The sequence below is a fragment of the Diabrotica undecimpunctata genome, chromosome 6 (genome assembly GCF_040954645.1).
Source record: "Diabrotica undecimpunctata isolate CICGRU chromosome 6, icDiaUnde3, whole genome shotgun sequence".
Classification (NCBI taxonomy): domain Eukaryota; kingdom Metazoa; phylum Arthropoda; class Insecta; order Coleoptera; family Chrysomelidae; genus Diabrotica; species Diabrotica undecimpunctata.
In genome coordinates this window covers 43289966-43312208 of record NC_092808.1, presented here as the reverse complement: position 1 = coordinate 43312208, position 22243 = coordinate 43289966, and the positions used below count along the sequence as shown (strand labels likewise).

The 22243-nt window shown below is 32.0% G+C and overlaps 1 protein-coding gene across 1 annotated transcript in view; it reads right to left on the bottom strand.

The window, feature by feature from the left end:
- Window positions 1-4437: 4437 nt before the first annotated feature.
- LOC140444316 (nephrin-like) overlaps window positions 4438-22243 on the bottom strand; it is a 368578-nt gene continuing 350772 nt past the window's right edge. Inside the window, exon 11 of the mRNA XM_072536066.1 lies at window positions 4438-7687. Within this exon, the coding sequence (XP_072392167.1) occupies window positions 7409-7687 (279 nt within the window). The 3' untranslated portion in view covers window positions 4438-7408. The remainder of the gene's footprint in view (window positions 7688-22243) is intronic.

Sequence of the window (22243 nt, the reverse complement as noted above, 5' to 3'; positions counted from 1 at the left end):
TCGAGATTTGATGATGGTCACGACCTCTCGGTTCTTCTTCAGTCTTCTGAGGACCTTCTCATTCGTGACTCTACCAGCACACGGGATCTTAGGTATTTTTCAATATATCAACATCTCAAATGCTTCCAATTTTATGGAAATATATTTGTTCAATAGTTTTATGGAAATATAATTGCACAATTCAACACGATAACAGAGTACGGATAATACCTGTTATGAGTCTTCGAGATATGGACCTTGAAAAGAATGTTCCGCATACCATGGACATATAAGAAACAGGGTAAGAAACGAGAAGGCATTAAGAAGAGTAAATACTGAGAGAGAGTTACCAAACTTGATTTAAGTATGAAAAATTGGATACCTGGGCTATATCCTGAGAGAAAAAAAATTAACCAATCCTCAACTAATTATCCAAGGAAAGATTGAGGACAAGAGAAGAATACGTCGCAAACAAATGTCGTGGCTATGAAATATATAGAACTGGACATGCGTAAATAACACTGGCAAGTTTTTGCATGCCGTAAAAGACAGACGTCTGGCCTTAAGATAATTCGTTAACGCATGATAGATGCACGGCACTATAGGAAAAAGGAGACTTAGCATGGCAGCGTTCTTACTTTTATAGCAAGAGAGAGGTGGTGGCTCTTGAAGAAGGCCTATTTATGGCTAAAGGCGTATCTAGCTTTTCCATACGTGCTCTTATTTCCTGGTTGTTGGTCCATTTTGTATTTATTATGATGCCTAAACAAAGTATGGAAACAATATATAATGCAACTACTTGATGATGACAAAACAATTTAACAAGGTATGAGTAAAGAAGAACAATACGTACAAATTTACCACCAGAACCAGGTCAGGGACGGGGCACAGACAAAATTCTAGTTAAACTATTAAGAGCTTTAGATGACAGTGGCAGATCAATATTGTATACGTCTACCAAAAATAATAATTCCATAACATGTAATGACTTTAGATTGATATGCTTTATGTGTTATTCTTTAAAAATAAAACTTAAAATTGTTCAAAACAGAATATATAAGACATGAAAGGAGAAGATAGATTAAACGCAATTTGGCTTCAGTGGTAGCGTGGGTACAAGGGAGATATTATTTGTAATGAAATTCCTTTTGCAGAAATGTCGGGAGTATAACCAGAGTGCATATGTATGTTTCATAAACTTTCACAAGGCCTTTGACCAAGTACAACATATAAAACTAATAGACGAACTAGAAAATTTCAGTTAGAACAAAAAATATATTAAAATCAGGTCGTGGTCAGGCAAGGACTTGTATCCGACACTTTTAAACCTATATTCACAAGTCATCTTAAGAAAAGCCTTATAGGAACAAAAAGAGGAAATAAGAATTGCCAGCGAAATAATAAACAGCATAAGATTTTTAGACGACATAGTAATTATGGCTGAGAGTACGGAAGAGCTACAAATTTTACTAGATGCAAATGCAATAAATAGAGAATGCATCCAAATGGGATTTGATAGTAATATTTATAAGACCAAGATAATGATAATATCAAAAAGTTCTACAAATGATGAACAACTTACCCTGTGTGAGCAGTAAATAGAGATATTGGAAGAATGTAAATATTTTTCAAGCCTACATCAACTATAATTTGAAGCCAGGCCAGGAGATCAGGGTATGAATAAAAAATAACAAGGACAGTGTTTCTAAAATTCAGGCTATTAGTATGTGACAGAAATCTAAAAATGTGTAAGTAAGACTGAGGCTCTGACTAATGTACGTTAGGAAGATCGAAGCCATTCAACATTAGATATACCGGAGAATGCTAAGAATTCTATAGACGGTTCAAAAATACAGTGGATTGTAGGTATTCATGCAGAAAACAGTAGATAGGAAAAAGTGAGTAGGTAGAAAGAGTCAAGACTGCGAAATTTTTGCAGCGTATTCCACACTGCCAAGGAAAGAGAAACTTAGAAATCTGGTGGCCAACCTCCATTGATAGGAACGTCACAAAAAGAAGAATCTTAGCATTAAAGTTGTCCAAGATAATTGTAAGATCCCCTAATTCTGATGATGATAGGATTTAGTTTAACCTAGACGAATTTGATTAAGAAGCACACAATTTTGTGCTAGTAAGCTTAATTGTGTTTGAAATAATAGCACGATTATGTTTTTCACAGAAGTAAACCAATATCAAAAGATGAAATATCGTTTTTGACATGATATTTAGCAGCTACATTTCTGTGATGTTATTTATTATTTTCAGACAAATAAATCAAAAAGTTTGTAGTATATCTTAATTTAATCTGGCCACCTGGCGTGAAATTAAAAGGAAGCAGATTAAAATAGTAAATGACACGGCATATATCTATTTGTGCCATAGTATTAAAATTTTACAACATAAAATATCGCATAAAGTGACATAAAGCCAAATACTGTACAACATAAAACATAATTCTTTAAAATAACAGAACAAACGTAAATATTTAAATGAGTTTTTTAGGATTTAGTTACATAATATAAAAAATGGAAATACAAATTTTGTATTTCTAAATAATAATTCTACTCCTACATATTATAAAACCTTATTCTAAATAATATAATACTAACAAAATATCTTTGTTTTATGATAGGATAAATAAAAATCATAAAAGCGGGGTTTTTAAAAAGCGGCAATATTACCTTTTTCTTTATAGCCAATTTTTCGAGACTTATTTCCACACTCCCGTGTGACATTTTAATGCACGAACGCCATACTACTTTCATGAATATTTCAAACAATCACTGTACCTGCTATAAACTCCAAATTATTCAAAAATAGTTTTATCTCACTATTCTGTACGGAATCAACACACAAGAGACGTCCCATATTCGTCCTCTATATTTACAACAGTTTTTAGTCTAAGTGATGGCAGCAAAAAGCGGTTCTGTTAAAATATCAGAAGTAGACTTAATTGTTCACGTAATTAAAATAAAATTATCTTTATAATAAACATAACCATTACGGCATTTTATAAAAAGTATATAGTTTTATAATAAATAATACGGAAAATCGTTAAAATATCAGTACGCTACTCTGGAGATACTACAGGAAGACTAGTAATCTTATAAAGAGACAATGAATTATACATTAACAGCTGTTTAAGCACGTGTGACAATAGTTAACCAATTAAGTGCACAATATATTTAATAAAATCTGACCAGAAGAAATGCCAGAAGAATGGAATCTATGTCTAGTATGCCCATTACCAAAGAAAACCAGCTAGAATAAGACAACTAGCGGGTGGTAGCCATTCTGAATGTGGTATATATAATATTGTCAAACATTTTATTATAAAGGCCATATACCAAAGTGTGTCTAAAAGAATATAAGGTCAGTTTCAAGAACCCCAAAGTCCAAACATATCTAATAGTGGCAAAAGAAATAACAGGGCTACATATCACACATATGTCTCATTAATATGTGTAAAACATAATATCTGAGTAAATTTCTTTAAACCCATTAAAATTAAATATACAATATTTTAAATGATAAATTGGTTCCTAAAATGCCAAAACAACTACTACAAGTTACTTCCTATAAGATCGAAAAATAATGTCTCTTCACAAGACTCCAGTTTTGGATATAGAGGGGCTTACGACAACACTTCGATAATATCGATAACCAATGCCCTGGGACATGAATGTGTCAAGGATGTTTGTCTGAATTGGATAAAATCTATACTTAGGAATATAGCTGAGAATACCACCATTCTTGTTAAGACCGTGTTGGCCCGACTCGACAAAGGGATGTCCACAGGGGGCAGTTGTGTCCTCTTTGCTGTAAAACTGTAAAATCTGGTGATAAAAGGACTAATTAGGACTAAAAAGGCAAATGTTCATAAAACAATTGAATATGCGGATGATTTGCTATTCTCTCACAAGGAAAGAACAATACGGTAGACAGAGATCGGAGATAAAAGAGGCCCTAGTACTAGTGAGACACTGGACTTATTTCGAGGGGCTAACTATAAGTCCCCACAGATCCACCATAGTTGCTTTTACACACAGACGTAAATTAGAGAGATTAGGTCCTCTAAAACTGTAGGGACAGAAAATTCAGCTAAAGCAAATTCAGAATAAAATTCAGAGATAAACTATCTAGAGGTTGTATAGACTCAAAATTTACTTAGAACTGGCAATAAGAAATGAGCAGAGTAGTGCCAGCTCTTATAAAGGGCAGAAGCATATATGGAAATAAATAGATATTTAAACCTGATATGGTGCCCTGGGTAAATACCATGATGATCACACCCCCCATTATCTTTGCAGCGACGATTTGATGCACGAATACACTTTGATGCACTAAACAGGTGCAAAAGTCAAATTCATCTATATACAGAGAATTGCGTTAATGGGAATAATTGATGTCTAACAGCAGCTATTGAGGCACTACTAGGCCTGTCTCCTTTGCGTTTGATAATCAAAGAAGAAGCAAGATTGGGAACCTACAGACTAAAACAATCAATAAAACTTTGCAAGGAATGGACAGGGCGTATGCGTCTTACAAGGGCTATGATAGAGGACATCTTTGATGCGGAAGCGGATCACATGACGGTTAGAACTAGTATACAGACGAATATGACTATAGAGGGTGTGGGCGTAGGAATATACTTCAACAATCTAAGAATTACCCAAAAATGTAGCTTGAAGAAGAACTGCACCGTTTTTTAAGTTTCTTCGTTTTTGCACCGGAGATTTACGCGATACTGCAATGTCCAAAAGGAAACAAAAAATGAGAGGGCACTTAAAAAAGCAGATCCATATAATGCCTGAGAGTCAAGCGGCACTAAAGGCACTAGCGTGTCAGGAAAATATGTCCAGGCTGGTGTGGGACTGTTTAATAAGAAAACTGACTAAACTGGGAGACCAGATTAAGGTTAAGCAAGTCTGATACTCCAGCTGTTAAAGCCCAAAGATAGCAGAAATTGAAGACCATATTATATAAACTAGATATTCATGGACAAACGGAACAGGTCTACAGGTATACATAAAAAAAACAAAGCTCAGTATATTTTTAAAAAGACTTGTACATACAGCTTCTAAATATTTCACAGAAGAATATATTGGCAAAACATTTTCAGGATATCTTCTTCTTCATGTGCCTTGTCCGTTCCGAACGTTGGCAATCAACATGGCTATTCTGACTTTGTTTACGGCAGATCTGAATAGTTCAGCAGATGACAATCCGAACCATTGCCGCAAGTTTTGGAGCCACGAGTGTCTTCTCCTCCCTGGACCCCTTCTGCTGTCTATTTTCCCTTGAACGATCAGCTGTAGTACTCTATATTTATTATGTCTCATAACGTGACCCAAGTATTCCAACTTTCTTTTCTTTATACTTATTCCTACCTCTCTCTCTTTACCTATCCGGCGTAGTACCTCTTCGTTGGTCACGTGCTCAGTCCAGGATATACGTAATATACGTCGGTAAGCCCACATTTCGAAGGCCTCTACTTTTTTCATCATTGTTGCGGTCATTGTCCACGCCTCCATTCCATATAACAAAACCGGGAATACATAACATTTCAGAAGTCGAATTTTGAGAGGTAGGGTGAGGCTTTTAGAGGTGAAAATTTGCTTCATGCTAGTGAATGATGCTCTTGCCTTTTCTACTCTTATACGTATTTCCTTCGCTTGATCCCAATTTGAGTTAACTGTTGTTCCCAAGTAGATGTACGAATCCACGTGTTCAATTCTTTCATCGTCTAATATCAGTTGCTGTGGTGGTTGTTGGGTTTTTACTTATTAACATCCATTTGGTTTTTGTGATATTTAGTCTGAGTCCGTATTGTGCACTTGTTTTTTGTATCTTACTCATTAGGCAACTCAGTTCCTCCATGCTACTTGCTAGAATCACAGTGTCATCAGCATACCTTATGTTATTAATTATTTCTCCATTTCAGGATATACCTTATACAATAGACTATCCTTGAATCACCTTACTCATGATCTAAAAACTTGTACTCAACTCGAACTCAAAATTTAAAAAAGATTATATGTAAATAAAAACCATTTTAATAAATTTGCAAGATATAGTTTACAGTAGACTCACTGGTCATTTACATCTTTGTAGGTAGAAATTAGTTGCTATATTTGATTCTATCCAATCTAAAAACGTGATTCAACTGCTGTCCTAAAGAACTGTTGAGAGCAGCGGTATCGAAGATTTAAATCGCTATGGTGGTTGCTAATCTTCTGGGAGAAGACGGCACGTAATTGAGTATACAGAAAAAAATTGCATTAAAAGCTAAGCTCTGTCCATATTACTCCCCACGTAAGTACTTTAAATAACGGATTTATGTTTACTGCTCATCAAATCAGTATCAATAATTTAACTGAAAACTAAGAACACAAATATATACTTGCATGGACTGCTTTACATCTCGTAGTTTCTAGTAATGAGAACGTGGATATATTGGCAAAAGTGGCAATCTTTTACCAAGTCCAGAAGCCATAAAATTCAGAAGAATTCCACAGAAGATTCCAGAAGATTCCAATAATTTCTAAATTATTGTTTCTACAATTCTAGAAACAATAATTTAGAATCTAGAATTTGAAGTTTGACAGGACGAGTGGATTTGATTGACACAGAAATTGTGGGATATATAACATTTAATATTATCAAGGCCCTCAAACTCAAAAAAATGATTCTGACAAATACTATAACTCCTTAATTCTTACCATGCCAATGATCCTTAGAGGTTTATGCAAAAAGTAAATTGATACAAATTCTAAGGGAAAAGTATTCTTTTTTATCAAAATATTTTATGAATGCAAAATTTAGGAGAATGGTTTGTTGCCTGTGGTTGCACCACACTGACTGATATACAAATGATCTGTTTAGATCAACAATATATAAGGTCAAGGCAGTGTTGATGATATCCAATGTTTTATAGAAATAACAGAACAACCATAAGACGAACTTCGTTATAAGGTTAAATTTAGAAACATGTCAGTTTTGCCACAGCTTTGAAACATTTCTAAAAAACTGCCTCGTAGTTATAATATTGGTATTAGTGATCCTTTTATTACTAAAGTTCCCCAGAGAGCAGATCACACGATATTTGTAACAAATACTTGCTGTAGTATTTATTTACGATTAAAATAAAACAGAATTAAACATGGTGTGGTAACTAATATCACGCCATGTTTTATTATATATTGTAACATGTAATGGTTGGAGTAATTTTAATCCTTAAACAAATCACAAAAAATAAGTGAAATAAATATGTCAATATGACACCTAAGTTACTGAAATTTAAGAAAAATTTAAGCATCTTTAGTACTTATATGAACATGTGCTTATATTTGGTAAGTAAACTACTTCTGATATTTTTGTAAGTCGTATTTCGCTAGCATCACCCCGCCTATTGGTTCCTTAAGTTACTTTATACACAACTTTCTTGTTGGCATCCCATCAGCGGCGTTCTTACAGTAACTACCTCCCTGTGGTAGATGCCTGGTTTATGGGGGAAAATTACGGACGCGGGGGACACCATTGGGGAAGTTTTGAGGGGTGGCGGCCGACGGTTGTGGTCGATTTGAGCGTAAATTGTGGGGTCGTCTCTGTGTAGTAACGTGCCGTACTGATTTCCGCCGTTTTTGATGGGCTCCAGGGAGTTTGGTCTCACGTGGGATAGTTCGGCGTAGGTCACTTCGTTGTCAATCTGAAACCAAATGCATATATTTTATTTATGAATAAAAACGATTTTATTCGTAATTTATTTTTAGTAAAATAGTAAAAGTGCTAGCGTGATTTTTACAAATATCTGCAAATAGTCAGTAAATATATATATAGGATACTAATAACAAAGTCAATAAACTGGAATTCCCGAATAAGTGGTCAACAAATCGGTAAAACAAACCGGAATTTATAATAGCTAATTGCGTTTGACTATTCTACTGAGTGCGCCACTTAAGTTTTAAAATTTTAAAACTCTCACAAAATATTTTAGATCCAAAATAATTATTCTTAACAAAGGCAGATTCTATACTGATTTTAATAATAATTTACTTTACAAATTATTTTTTATCTATGGATGTGTGCTTATTTAAATACTTTTGTAGATGAACTGGTAATATATAAATTTAAAACACAAAACGTCTTTAATTAAAGGATTGTCCCTCTATTCAGTTCTTACTAACTAAATGTCTTAACAACATAATATGAATCGTTGTACTGGAATCCTAGAAATTCAATATTTTATAATTTAATTCAATTATTTTTGCAACAGTTTTAAATTTTACTACGAGACCGGTGTCCGTAGTTTTTTGGTTACGCATAATTTAATATAACTTTAAATTTCTTAAACATAATCTTTATATAGTGCTCTTCAAGTCTTTCCATTTTTAGTAGTAATTAAACCTTTAAAGCAATACCAATTTTAATAATCCTTGTGATTAACGACTTCCTTTTAATTATTATTTTAACAAAAATTCCATCAGAGCTAAGTACTTTCGTAAAGTAGCAGCTTTATGTTTCCAAAGGGACCGGTAATAAATTTAATATCGCTTGTAATAAACTTAAATATTTCGTTAAAACAACTTTTAGGGAAAAGGCACTTAAAGAAGTAAAATTACGTGCAAAAGCTGGAAGCGACTGATAAAGTGCAGTTTTAAGTGCTCTAAGCGATATTCGTGTAGTCTTAAGAACACTTACTAATTAATATACATTTGGAAGAGGTGTGTAACGTTCCTAAAATAAAAAAAAAACAATATTGTAAACGCCAAGCAAAACTTAAAGCAAAATTAAAATAATAAAATTATAAAGTAAAAAAATACCAACTCAGCAATTATTATTTTAAAACAAACACAAAGCAAAAATGTAAAAATTATAATTTAGTTATAGTAGACTATTTTAATAACTTGTCACACAAAAAAGGAAACAATAGTTATAGTAAAGACTAGATTGGCAATGCATAATGCTAGCCATAAAAAATAGTGTGCTAATCCTGATTTCTGTTTCTATCAAAAGGAGACTTTATCTTTATCTGTCCTTTTCTACCGAAGATTGCGACAATCAAACGATAGGTTTCTCTGTTTTGTGCCGCATGTATTGCGTTTGCAGCTTCTGGTATTTAAAGCCAGAATTTTTTCTTTCTATCCAAACCTCTTACTTAAAACCTTTACCTTTAATCTTGCCTTTCACTATAAGCTGTAGGAGACTGTACTTATCATTACCGATCACAAGGCCCAAATTTGACATTTTCTTTGTTTTAAAAAAGTTTTTGTTAATTCTATCTTTTTACCCATCCGTCTTGTTGGTGGTTACGTCTGTCAAAGATTTTCTCAGTATGCGTCAGTAGAGCCACATTTCTAAAGCCTCTAACTTTTTATAGTTGCTGCTGCTTTATTTAGTAGCGTAGACAGTTGTAACGTTATAAACTTCACATCTTTATTAATTTATATTTTATTAATTATTTCATTTTAATTTGTTTATTTATTTATTAATTTCTTTATCTTCAGTTTAATTTTTACTATTTTTTTCAAAATAGTTGGCGCCCTATGTTTTTTCTTTTCTTCCTCTGTCTTTATTCTCTCTCTCTTTCTGTCCCGTAGAATAAATATTCGCTCTCTCTCTTTTTTTTCGGCAGACTATTCTGTTCCATGTTGACAGACAAGCTAGTTTCATGATATATATATATAGCAACATCCTATGACATCTGTGCTAACTTCATTCAGTCTCCCACTTTTTGTCAAAACAACTTTTCTGTAGTGGGATTATTTTTTGCCTCTTTTTGAAATTTATAAAAGAAGGCAAAAATTATTATAAGACTCATTTTTATGGTCTACAAATTCTCTTGGGGTAAGTACTTTCATTGTGATATTTATTCTATAATTCTGACCGCATTTCCAAAGTAACCTTACTTTCTTTCGAAAGCACATTTTTTTCTGATATATGCATTAGGACTCTTTAACAGAATTTAACTAAGTAGTAACATTCATATTTCATTTTATCCTTGCCATACGCTATTTGATTAAGTGTAATTTTATAAGATGGCAAGGAAGTTAAACCTTTCTTTTTGATGTGTTTCTAATGCAAGTTGTTCCTTTTAGTTTATTGATTTATTGGACATTTATTTGGATTCATTGAATTTATTGTAAATATTGGTTTATCAACAACTTAATTGACCAGATCGAATTGATTGGCCACATTAAATTTTACTAATCAGGACATACAGCCACGTGTGATTGCAGCTCTCCAGAAATCACAATTTCTAATTGGAGGACCCAACAGCTAGAACACACAAGCAGCCCATCGAAGCAATAAGTAACACTTATTAACTGTTAAGCTTTGGCAGGGTTAATTATTGTTTTTTTATTCATTTAAATAAATATGTTTGGTTAAAATTTGTCCTATTTGCTATCAACTGAGAACTCAGGTTCAATCCCTAGTTTAAGACAAGACGAACTCACCCTTGAGATACTGAGCTAGGCAAGGTATAGACGATAAGCTCCAATGGTTGATTGAGGTATTATTTTTACAATAGTACTTCAATTCTCTTTGGTAGTCTTATCGTTACACAGTACGTAACAAATTGTGTCACTCATCGGATGCTAACGCTTAGGTTGCGGTTGCTTAAAAGTTTTCTCCTTTTGATAAATCAAGATCTTGTTATTTCAAGTCGGATCTTAATCCCTACGTCTCCCACTTATGATTTACTGTATATCCCAGATATTTAAATCTTTGTACTCTTTCAATTTTTGCCGAATATGCCGAATGCTGAATAGACCATGGCTACACTAACATTATCAAATATATCTACCAAAATGCCACAGCTAGCGTAAGACTATCTGAACCAGAAACAAATAAATTCTACATACAGCGAGGAGTAAAATAAAAATATCGGGAATGAAACGAAAGGCAGAATTTACAAAACAGTCATCAGACCAATATTAAATAAACAAAACCTGACACAGAGAAGACAAAGAGGATGTTAGAAACAGCAGAAATGAAAACACTTAGAAAAATTGATGGTAAGACACTATAGGACAGAGCTAGAAGTACAGATATACGACGATAATGCAAGGTGGAGAACATCAAGAACTGGGTAAATAATAGAAGAGTAGAATGGAATGATCATATAAGCTAAATGACAACAAATAGACTAGAAAAGATGACAGGAGTCGGTTCCCCAATAGGAAGACGATCAGTAGGAAGACTACGAAAACGATGGAACGACAAATTACTGGAGGGACATTGAAAAACAGACAGAATCATGTCTATATAAACGGAAGCAGAAGAAGAAGAAGAAGCGACAAAGACGGCAAGTAGACACCGTCTTTCCAAAGCTGTTCACGACTCTTTTAGAACAGTCTTGCAAGAGGGCGCATAATTCTCATTCTCCATAAATGGAGAAAAGCTCAGTCATTTGAGATTTGCAGATGACATCGTCTGTATAGTCGTTCATATGGATAATGTAATAATAATGTTTGAAAAAATTTGTCCCCCTTCCTTGGAGTTCGGACTAATGGCGGAAAATGGAAATAATGACTAATCTGGTGTAAATCGAAATATTGCTGTTGATGGAAGGGATATTGTGCAGACTGTATCATATAAGCACTTAGGACATGAAATTCATTAAATAATTTAATATTATTTCAATTGTGACGTCTACTTGTTAGTACCGAATTTTTACATGCTTGGTAAGTCAAAAGTTTAACTTTTAAACCGTATTATGTCTGTCATAAAATGTTTTTTTAGTCAATATTACTTCTTGAAAAAGGCATGGATTTCCTGCGGAAACGTCTAAAAATATATGAAAATGTCTTAGTATCAAATCAAATTTTTTTTTATGAACCTAAGCCCAAGAAAATCCACTAAATATATATATATATATATATATATATATATATATATATATATATATATATATATATATATATATATATATATATATATATATATATATATACCATTTGATTCTACTTATTTTCTTAATGTAATTATGCAAAATTATAATTATATTTATTTTTAATTGTCTTAATAGATCAAAACTGTTTTTGGGCTAGCTCAAATTATAAGTAATCTTGGGGTTTTACGTATGGTATAATAAAAAATATTGTGTTTATACCAAAGAAATAAATGCAAATTTTTAATGATAGAATAACCGTGTATATACACACTACAATAAAAATAAATAATTTATTTGTTTCTTAATTAATTTAAAGGTTAAAGTTAGAGAAACGCTAAAGAATTCGTCTGTAATTGATGTATTATACAAGCCATTACCTAGAATGTTCCATGTTTACGAAACATTTTCGGTAATTGTGGCGTTGCTGGAGTTTGTTAGCTAGCTAGCACTGTTTTACCTCTTCCATTATTTTCCGTTCATTGTAAATCACAGGAGCTGTCGTATGCTACTTTTAAGGAAGAGATATTGCGCTATCGCATAGTGGTTTGAGCGTAACCGATAAATTTTAACATGTACTTAGCACTTTGTTAATAACTATATTTTTTTAATACTAAAAAAGTATTGAAGCGAGTTACAATACTGAAAGTTTTAAATAAATCTATAAAACGAATAAGCATTTTTTTTATTATCTTTTCTACAGAATTTTAAACAATTTTTTGGGTTATTGATCTAATATTTAATATGTTTGATTGAATTTTGGCGATTATCAGAAATAAAGCTTATTTTTCAGCAAGTACAAATTATCTAAAAATGTTAAATTTTAGATTTATCTTCTGCTTTTTTACTTTCTAACAATCAACAAGCGTCAAATGACAAGCATTTTAAATATCTAGTTTCTTAGATTATATCTTCTTTGGACAATCAGTTACTATAGATCGTTGACATGAATACATTTTAACTCTCTGCAAGCAAACTAACAATCTTGTGTTACAATCAAAGGCTCTTAGAAAACTAATTTTAGATGTATGTATCTAAGGTAGCTAAAACTTTGTCCTCAACGCAGCATCATCGTTAGAATCACTAATCAGGTTTATTTAAACAACATCTGTAACAATTCAGTAAATAAAATCATTACCAACGAACCAGCAAATGATAAAAACCAATATAAAACCAGACGTATCTGTAAAAAATCATATTAACCAATGGTTTGCTTCTAAGATAAGTTGGACATTTGTTTGCCTCAAAGTCATCTGGTTTATTATTTATACTGGGAAAAAAGCCTCAAATTTACTTTAAAATAAGTTTATTTTGACGTTTCGATTTCCATTTCGGATTCGATTTTTCGGTAAAACATGGGGGGGGGGGTCCGGAAGTATTTATTTCAATATAAAATTCAGTAGACCTTAGATTAACCATTACCAATTACTAAATATCTTCCTTATACCACCGATGACACCAATGTTACACTTCTTTAAAATTAATTTTATTTAAATATCAACAATATTACAATACTTTAACTTAATGACATATATTAACTTCAAAAACTGAAATACTACTGTTCCTTAAACTGTCAACTTCAATGTTTTTATGACTTTTCGATAACATCTCGATGATTCTCGATTTTTTTGTAGGTAATACCCAAGGACACTAAACACAGATAGGATTGATTTTGTCCTATGCTTTAATGTAAGAAATGCGTTGTGTTGAGTGTGACGTAGGCGTGGGGATTCGTCGTTGACATTTTTTATTGTTTTGTAATATAGAACAGTTGTGACTGCTGCCAATTTTTTTTGTTGTACTAGCGATTTAACGGCCTTATAATACTATTTAATTATTGTTTCTATATCAATTTACTTGTATAAACAAAATGACTTGTAATAAATGTGCCATTATATGGTTGTGACAATAATTTTAAGAGTGTGAAAACCAAGAATATGCCTATTATTTTTCACAGTTTTCCAATAGAAAAGGATTTAGTGTCGGAAACTATGAGGGCTGAATGGGTTAAGCGATGCAGAAGAGCTGATTAATCCTGATTCTAATAGAATATGCTATGTTCATTTTACAAACAATGACTATGAAAGAGATCTTCAAAATGAATTACTAGGTATAAAGAATTAAGCAATAAAATCCCTATAAAAATTTTTTAACGTCACTTATCTTAGGTTTACCTACTAAACGCCTTTTAAAGCAAACTGCAGTTCCAACACTTTGTTTATATAAATATACCTTCTGTCTCTACTCGTGAAGGTAGATTAGATGTTAGAAACAGAAAGCAACTTGTAGCAGAAATTACAAAGGTTGATTCAAATATTTTGAGTATTGCATCTAATCAACATGAACATACTATTACTGAATCTGAAATAATTTTTGAACAAGCTGGTGACAATATAGATTTAAAGCCTGAAGTAGATTTTGAAGCAAAATACAACGAATTATTAAACAAGTATGAAAAATTATTAGCTGATCATTCCAATTTGAAGAAAAAGAGTTAAATTAAAATAAAAAGTTTAACAAGTCAGTTAAGATATTCTAAAGCAAAAAATGTGAATTTTTAGAAAAAATCAAAAAAATCTGAAATTTTTGCTGAAAATTTGTTAAATAAAGTGTTAACCACAAACCAAATTGCACTTCTTTCTGAAAAAAAGAAGAAAGTTCGTTGGAATACAGAAGAAATATCTAGAGCTTTTACTTTTAGGCATTACGGTAAGAAAATTTACCTCTATTTAAAAAATTCTTTGCGTTATCTTCTACCTGTTCTATCATCTTTAAGAAAATGGGCTTGCAAGATAAGTGTTAGTGAAGTCCTTTTGAAAGACATATTGGTAATGATGAAATTGGCTGCGGAAAATTTTACGACTATAGAAAAGACGGTCGTGCTGCAATTCGTTAAAGTGAAAATAAAATCTATTGAAGGGTATGACGTCACTAAAGACAGAATTTCGGATCCACACAAGCAAATGCAGGTAGTTATCATTAGAAGTCATTCTGCTTCTTGGAAACAGCCAATTTATATCAATTTTGACCAAAAAATGACAGCTGGAATATTAATAGAAATAATTAAGGAACTTCATTACATTTCATGTAACGTTGTTGCTTGTGCTAGTGATTGTGGTGCTTCAAATATTGGTTTGTGGAAAAAACTTGGAGTTACTGTAGATAAAACATTTTTCAAACATCCTGAAACTGATTAAAATGTATATATATTTGCAGATGCCCCACATGTATTAAAACTTTTACGAATCTGGTTACTAGATGTTGGTTTTCAATTAGAGGATGGTACTGTTATTATCAAAAAGCCTTTAGAATCTTTAAATGCTTTTACTGACCAAGAGGTTAATCAGTATTGGAAAATTAATAAAAAACACATTGAATGTGAAAAATCTCATAGACAGAATCTTCGAATCGCTGCTCAGCTTTTGTCTAATACTGTTGCAACAGCTCTTAAGAGACATAAGCCTGAATGAACAGTTAGGCGAAAATTTGGGTAATTTCATTGCTGATGTAAATTTATGGTTTGCTATATTCAATAGGTATACACCACAAGGAACAGTTCCTTCTAAAAGTGCTTATGGAAATCATTTTAACATGCAAAATGAACATCTTAACACCATAAGGAATGGTGTTATCGATAAAATCTTTACAAATGTTATTTGTTAATATGAAACAAGCTTTTGATATTAAATATATATGTACACATAGACTCAATCAAGATTCTTTAGAAAATTTCTTTTTCCACGTTAGGCATTGAGGTGGTCCTGATGAACATCCTAGTCCATTAGCACCACTCCACAGAATTCGAATGATACTTCTAGGAAAAAATTCTGGTATTTTTGATGCTGCTGTTAACACAGTTAAACAAAGTGTGGATCAAGATATTAGTCCAAAAGTATTCTAAAAAGCTAATCTTAAAATTCCTCAAGAAAAAATAAAAGAACCTGATGGATCTTACAATAGTTCTTTCTCTTCACAAGAATCATCTTCTAATCAGTCTATCACCTCATATTGTGTTGTCAGTGATTTGCAGGAAACTACAGAAGATGCCTTAGAATACATCGCTGGGTATTTAGCAGAAAAAATTAAAGATAGTTTACCTGATTTAGGTAATTTCACATACAAAGTTAGTGAACATAGTTATAGTTTACCATCATGGGTGCAGCAACTCTTTTTGTAACCTTATGTCTTTTTTTAATCTTTCTATCTTATTCTAATTCTAATCTTCTAATCTTTTTGTAATCTTATCAAGCCTACAGATGAGTGGTTCATAAAACGTCGCCGTGGATGTGAATAGAGCTAACCAACAAAAGGCAGTTTCGAGATAATGAGCATTTTAGATTACCATGTCCAGGAAAAAATACATTTTAGCTTATAACTTTCCTGTTCATTAAACTATTCCTAAATTTTTTTTAGGATTTATCAAACAAAGTGTTACCTACTTTGTACTGAACCAAACACTAACAAAACATTAATTTATATGAGGGTAGAAGGGTTTCGTTCACTTAGCTCCATTCACCACTAGATAACTTTTCACAAGTCATACTGTTTTTTGTTGTGTGAAGAAATCTAAGTCTACGAAATTAAATAATACAAGGTGAGATTATGCTTAAAATGTTTAATTTTGGATACAAAAATAACACAAAAGTATGAGAAATTCAATTTAGTTTTTAGTCTTTAACATTGAATATTATTTAACATTGAATATACAGAAATCTTATTATTTTATCGCTACTCGGATTCCGAATCATCTGCAGCGATTCTCTCTATTGGTTTTAGAAGTCGGAGGTAGTAATCATGGTAGGTGGCTGGGATAGTACCTGACCTACAAAGATCTTGTAGATCTTTTAGTTTCTTAGGCTCTATTCTTTAAGCAGAAGGATACAGTTTCGGAACCTCACTGAAAACATTGTTGTCAACTCGAGTGTTTCTACAAATGCACAATTGTTTGAAGTCTACCTGACTACGTTGTGTTTTATAGAAGACTATACATCAAGGTGTTCTTTTCTATATTGCAGCCATTTGATATTTAACCTCTTCATAACATGGCTATCGACTGTCTTCGTTTTGTTAATAATTAATTTTTCGCTGTTTTGAAGTCTAAAAAATGGCTGTAATCTAATTTCTTAACGACGTATAGAGGGTAATTTACTTTGGCTGTTCTTGTCACTGTGTATCACCCGTCAGGCACATATATTTTAATTTTTCGTCCCCTACTTTCAATCTCAGAAGGAACGCTGTCGCATTTCATTCCGGAATATCCGGATTCCATGAACTTTTGATTAATAATTTGTAAATTATCAAAAGAAGACAAAGCTTTTGTAAACATTGCAGATAAAATGGAATTTCTATTTTGACTTGTTGTAGTATCAGAATAAAATGTTACTTCACTCACTTCAGATGGTAGCTTAGAAAGCATGTTCCATAAGCATGTAACTACTTCTGATGATCATTTTGTACCATTCAATTCATGACACATGTAGTAAATAGCGACAGTAGTTTTGAGATTATACACCGTAAAATTGTAGGTTTTTACCGTTTATAATATAATTGCCCCACTTCTAATTGAGAAGTCAGTAAAAGCTTTTCCATATCCATAGTGAAGGTAGTGAAAGTATTATAAATTTTAGCACGATCTTTGTCAATTTTCTTATGCTCTCTAGCCTCCTTCTTTCGAATTTGATGTAGATTTCATTCATCTTGATGTTTTTCTTTTTCGTCTTCGGTTTTATTTGTGAATTGCGTTCAAAAGCTACATAGGTCTGTTTTTGGTTTATGGAAACCATAGTTAAATTCGGTGCTGAATATATGTTTATAATAATAAAACGACACTGAATCTTCCCGATACTCTTCGCAGTATTTTAAATAATCCTGGTAAAGTCGTTTTTCAGACAAACCAGAAGGTATGTATTTCCTCTTGGTTGAACTTCGACAATAGTGAGAATCAATCACCGGTAGTGATTTAATTTGATTACGTACTACCTCCTTTTAATTATTTGGGATTTTATTAGGGGAACTTTTTGACCTATCTTGTTCTCCTCTACGATACCTGACGACTTTGACTTTTTTAAAGCCGTTTCAGCTTTTTTTTTAGATATATCAAATGTACTCAGAAAAAACTTTTTACATACATGGATGTTATCGTCGTCCAATCTTAAATTGTACACCATAGTGTATTTGCGTTTAGAGGCGGCATCTTCATTATTTGTTTTATATTGCCGATTAGGTATTTTTTGCGTAAATCTACTACTGGTAAAGCTCCATCTTCCTCTTTTATCTTGAGTGGAGTGAAAATCATCAATTATTTTTGCCTCTCTTCCTAACATATAGTGACATTTACAATTACCGGGTTTAACAGATTTTCCTCTAACAATATTACCTTTTTGCGAAAGATGTTTCTTTAAAGAAAGTCTGAGGCTCCTTTGTTGATTGCGTTTCCAAGTTGATGGAAGCCTTTTGCGTTTACGTATAAAATAAATTTAATACTTGTTACAATCGTGTACCGTGAGATTTTGCTTTAACAGCAAACCACAGCTAATGATAAGGTGACTAATCGACTGTGTCATAATAATTTATCTGGATGTTGTTATTTGCATAATAAGCTCAAGCGTCTGATAGCTCTGTTCACCACTGACAATATGTTCAGTACCCGGTGGTGGTAAGTGGCATAGATCACTTCACTCCAAAAAATAAGGATTGTGAGTTTACTTAGCATCCTTTCACACTTTAGAATATAAACCATTCTTCTTCTTCTTCTTCTTTTGGCATCATAATCCTGGATGGGCCTTTGCCTGTCTGGCTATGTCTTCCTTATATAAACCATTAGAAACAACATATTCACTTAGATCTCTTCATTACAATATGAAATCTTTCTTTTTGATTGCGATGCTGCAGTTAGCTCATTTTTAAGAAAATGTGGGTTAGCTCTCTTCACATCCACGGCGACGAAAAATAAAATTATGGAATAAATATTATGAAAAATATATTGATACCTATAGAAAAAATAATGGAGTTATTGGAAACATTTCAAAAAGGATTTTAAAAAGAGAAGAAGTGTTTCCATATGCGCTCATTAAAAACTTTTGTAAACTTAGAACAATAATTAGAATACATTATAGAAATTTAAAATCCAAGGAAGCTGAAAATTTGAAGCGAAAAAACTAATCCGTGTTGGATTAAACTGGGTCAAAAATTAGAAAATTAAATATAATTTTTCGGTAGGGAATGTTTCTAAAGTTTCCTAGTATTGTATACTGTTTAGTCTTACCTATGTATGTTTATGAAATAAATAATTCAGTATTGAATAGTTTTATTTATCATTAAATGTTTTTGGATATTAATTTGTGCTCTGACTACGTAAGTAAAACACAGATTTATAGATTTTATTTACCAGAAATATTTACTTTGAGAGTAAACTGACATTTATTAATTTAATTATAACACTAGCAAATGCAATCATTTCGAAAATAATTTTTATTTGCCATGTAAAACAGATCATTAAGAATTTATAAGTCTGAATGTCTTAGGTACTATTAAAAATCTGATTATCTGCCATCATTGTAATAAAAGTGTGAGTGGTGAGCACAAACGAATTGTTTGCCCACAGCATTATAATTAATTATTAATAAAAATTTTGTAATTTTTTATTTTGTTTAACCGTTTTTGTTGTTTTTTTTTGTTCCATTTTATAACTTGGAATATGAAGAATTGTATTACTTTTGTTTAATCGTTTATGTACTTCTAATGTATTTTATAAATTTTTTTATATATCAAATAAACGTATTTTTCACTAAAATCTATTATGAGTTTAGTTATTTAGTTTACAATTGTCTGTTTTTTACAGTAAAGTAAGTTTTCGATATAAAATAGCGGTAAAATTAGAATGATGTATCCGACGCCACGGTACTAGATATGCCGCAATCATCACTGTGTGGTTCTAGGGTTAATGTAAAAGTTTAAATTAAGTGTTTTTAGGCACACTTCAAAAGCATCACATTTGTTGTTAAAACTTTAAACCGAAATTTCATGATATAAGTTTTGAAGATTAGGATATAAAAATGGAAATTCCGTAGTGACCGGTCAAAAGATTCTACTACTATAGTTATTTTCAACACCTAAGATTATTTAAAGGAACTATGTGTGTGAATATTATCGTGTATATGTGTGGTAAGAGTGCATCTTTCTGGGTCTAATCTTCAGTCACTTTTGTGGGAGGCAATTCGGTATTTTATGGATCTTGAACTTTGTCCTATATATTCTTTATTAGAATATGTACAAAAGTTAGTGTATCATGTATTTATTACTACTTTATTGAACTTTCATAGAAATCTTGGCACAGACGTAATAATTGGTGTTATTATGTATATTAACATAACTAAGCTAACGTACATGCAAACATATTTTATAATGATTTAATTTTGAGCAAAAGTGCCATTAATCTTGTAATGCTTAAAAGATTTTGTATGTTCAGATAAAATAAGATTCATCAAGTAAGTTACCTGAAAGATTACGTAACACAAACTACGTCTACATGCAAGCAGCAAGTTTTCGAACACCTCATAAACTTTTGCAAACTTACTAGTATCGACGCTCTATTACAGCAACACTAAGTATGCAAAACAAGGTAAACTGAATTAATTACCATTATCAGAAAGTTCATCTTCCGTTCCAAATGAAAACAGACATGTAAATTGAGGTTGGGGAGATAGTTACGGAACTATTAGGTCTATTAAGCTTTTGTTCTTATGATTATAAGTTTACGGCATAATACATAGCGATATCAAAGTTAATTTAAAGTCTGACATTTGTTTTGCGTGACTGAGAGATTCTAAAAGGTTTACGCTGAAGTTGTTCGCACAAGAATAAATTCTTCACATTTTGAAATAACTTTCATTTAACTTGTTTTCCATAATTTAAACATATTCCTAGCTTATAATATACTGCTCAAATACTATCTTAGTATATTCTTAATGCTTTATTTAACTTGCGATACGGTTATACGATAAAAGGCAATAAATACCTAACTAGGAATATAACATATAGTTCTCTCATTTCATTTCATGAAATAAAAAATTCATTTAATGAAAAAATGAACGCTCTAAAAGAGACAGAAAGGAAGTGTTGCTCAACCGTTCTGACTCATAAAGAAAAACTAAGCCAAAATAATACCAAAGAGCTAATAGGTAATGAAGACAGTTGATGGAAAAATAAGGCTCCAGCTACACAACAATACAGAAATTAAATAAAGATATCTACCGGTCAATCCGAACAGACGTAAGAGAAAACAATACAAGAAAAATAACTAAAACGATTCAAGAAAATAAAAGTTTAAGAGTTTTGTTGCGAAATACCAACAACATAGACAAAAAAAAAATATGTACAAAATAAAAAACGAAGATGAAAACATTACTACTGATAGAACCAAAATCCAGAATGCATCTACCAAGGAAAAACTTCTTCTCAATGGAATAATGCAGTCATTACTTTATTACACAAGCAAAGACACCTAACAGATTTAAAAACTAACCTACTATCAGTTTTCTTTCACACATATATAACTTTTCATAAAAATTATCAAAAAAAGACTAGACGCTACATTAGACTTATATCAGTCTAGAGAACAAGCTGGATTTAGATCGAAATACAGCACTAACGACCACTTACTAGTGATAAAGAACCTAATAGAGAAGTCTGCAGAATACAACAAACTAGTGGTACTTATATTTGTCGACTACGAGAAAGCATTCGACACCATAAGCGATCAGAAAATGTTAAAATCATTGACAAAATGCCGAATAGACCATCGCTACACTACCATAATTAAATATATCTTCCAAAATGCCACAGCTAGCGTAAGACTATCTGAACAAGAAACAAATACATTCTGTATACAGCGACAAATATGACAAGGAGACAAAGTCTCTCCAAAGCTATTCACGACGCTTTTAGAACATACTTGTCAGAAGGAACATCTGAACGAGCATGGTATCAACATAAATGAATGAAACGGAGTATTTTCATCTCTGTTGTTTCTAGTAGTCGTCTCCTTTTAGATATGTCAGGTCTTGTCTCCGCCGTGTATGTTAATATAGGTGTTAATAATTGCTGCTTTATAGATTCTTGTTTTTGTGTCATGTCTTAGGTGTTTGTTCTTCCAGATTGTGTCATTAAGATTTAACCTTTGTTGTCGGACTTCTTCTTCAATATCTCCGTAACTATCTATTCCCAGATATCTAAACCTTGTTTCCTGGTTTATTATTTTCCCCTAAATTTCGATTTTACATCGAAGTGGGTATTTAGATATTGTCATACATTTGGTTTTTTTCTGCTGATATTATCACATTGTATTTCTTGGCTGTTATATTGAAGATATGT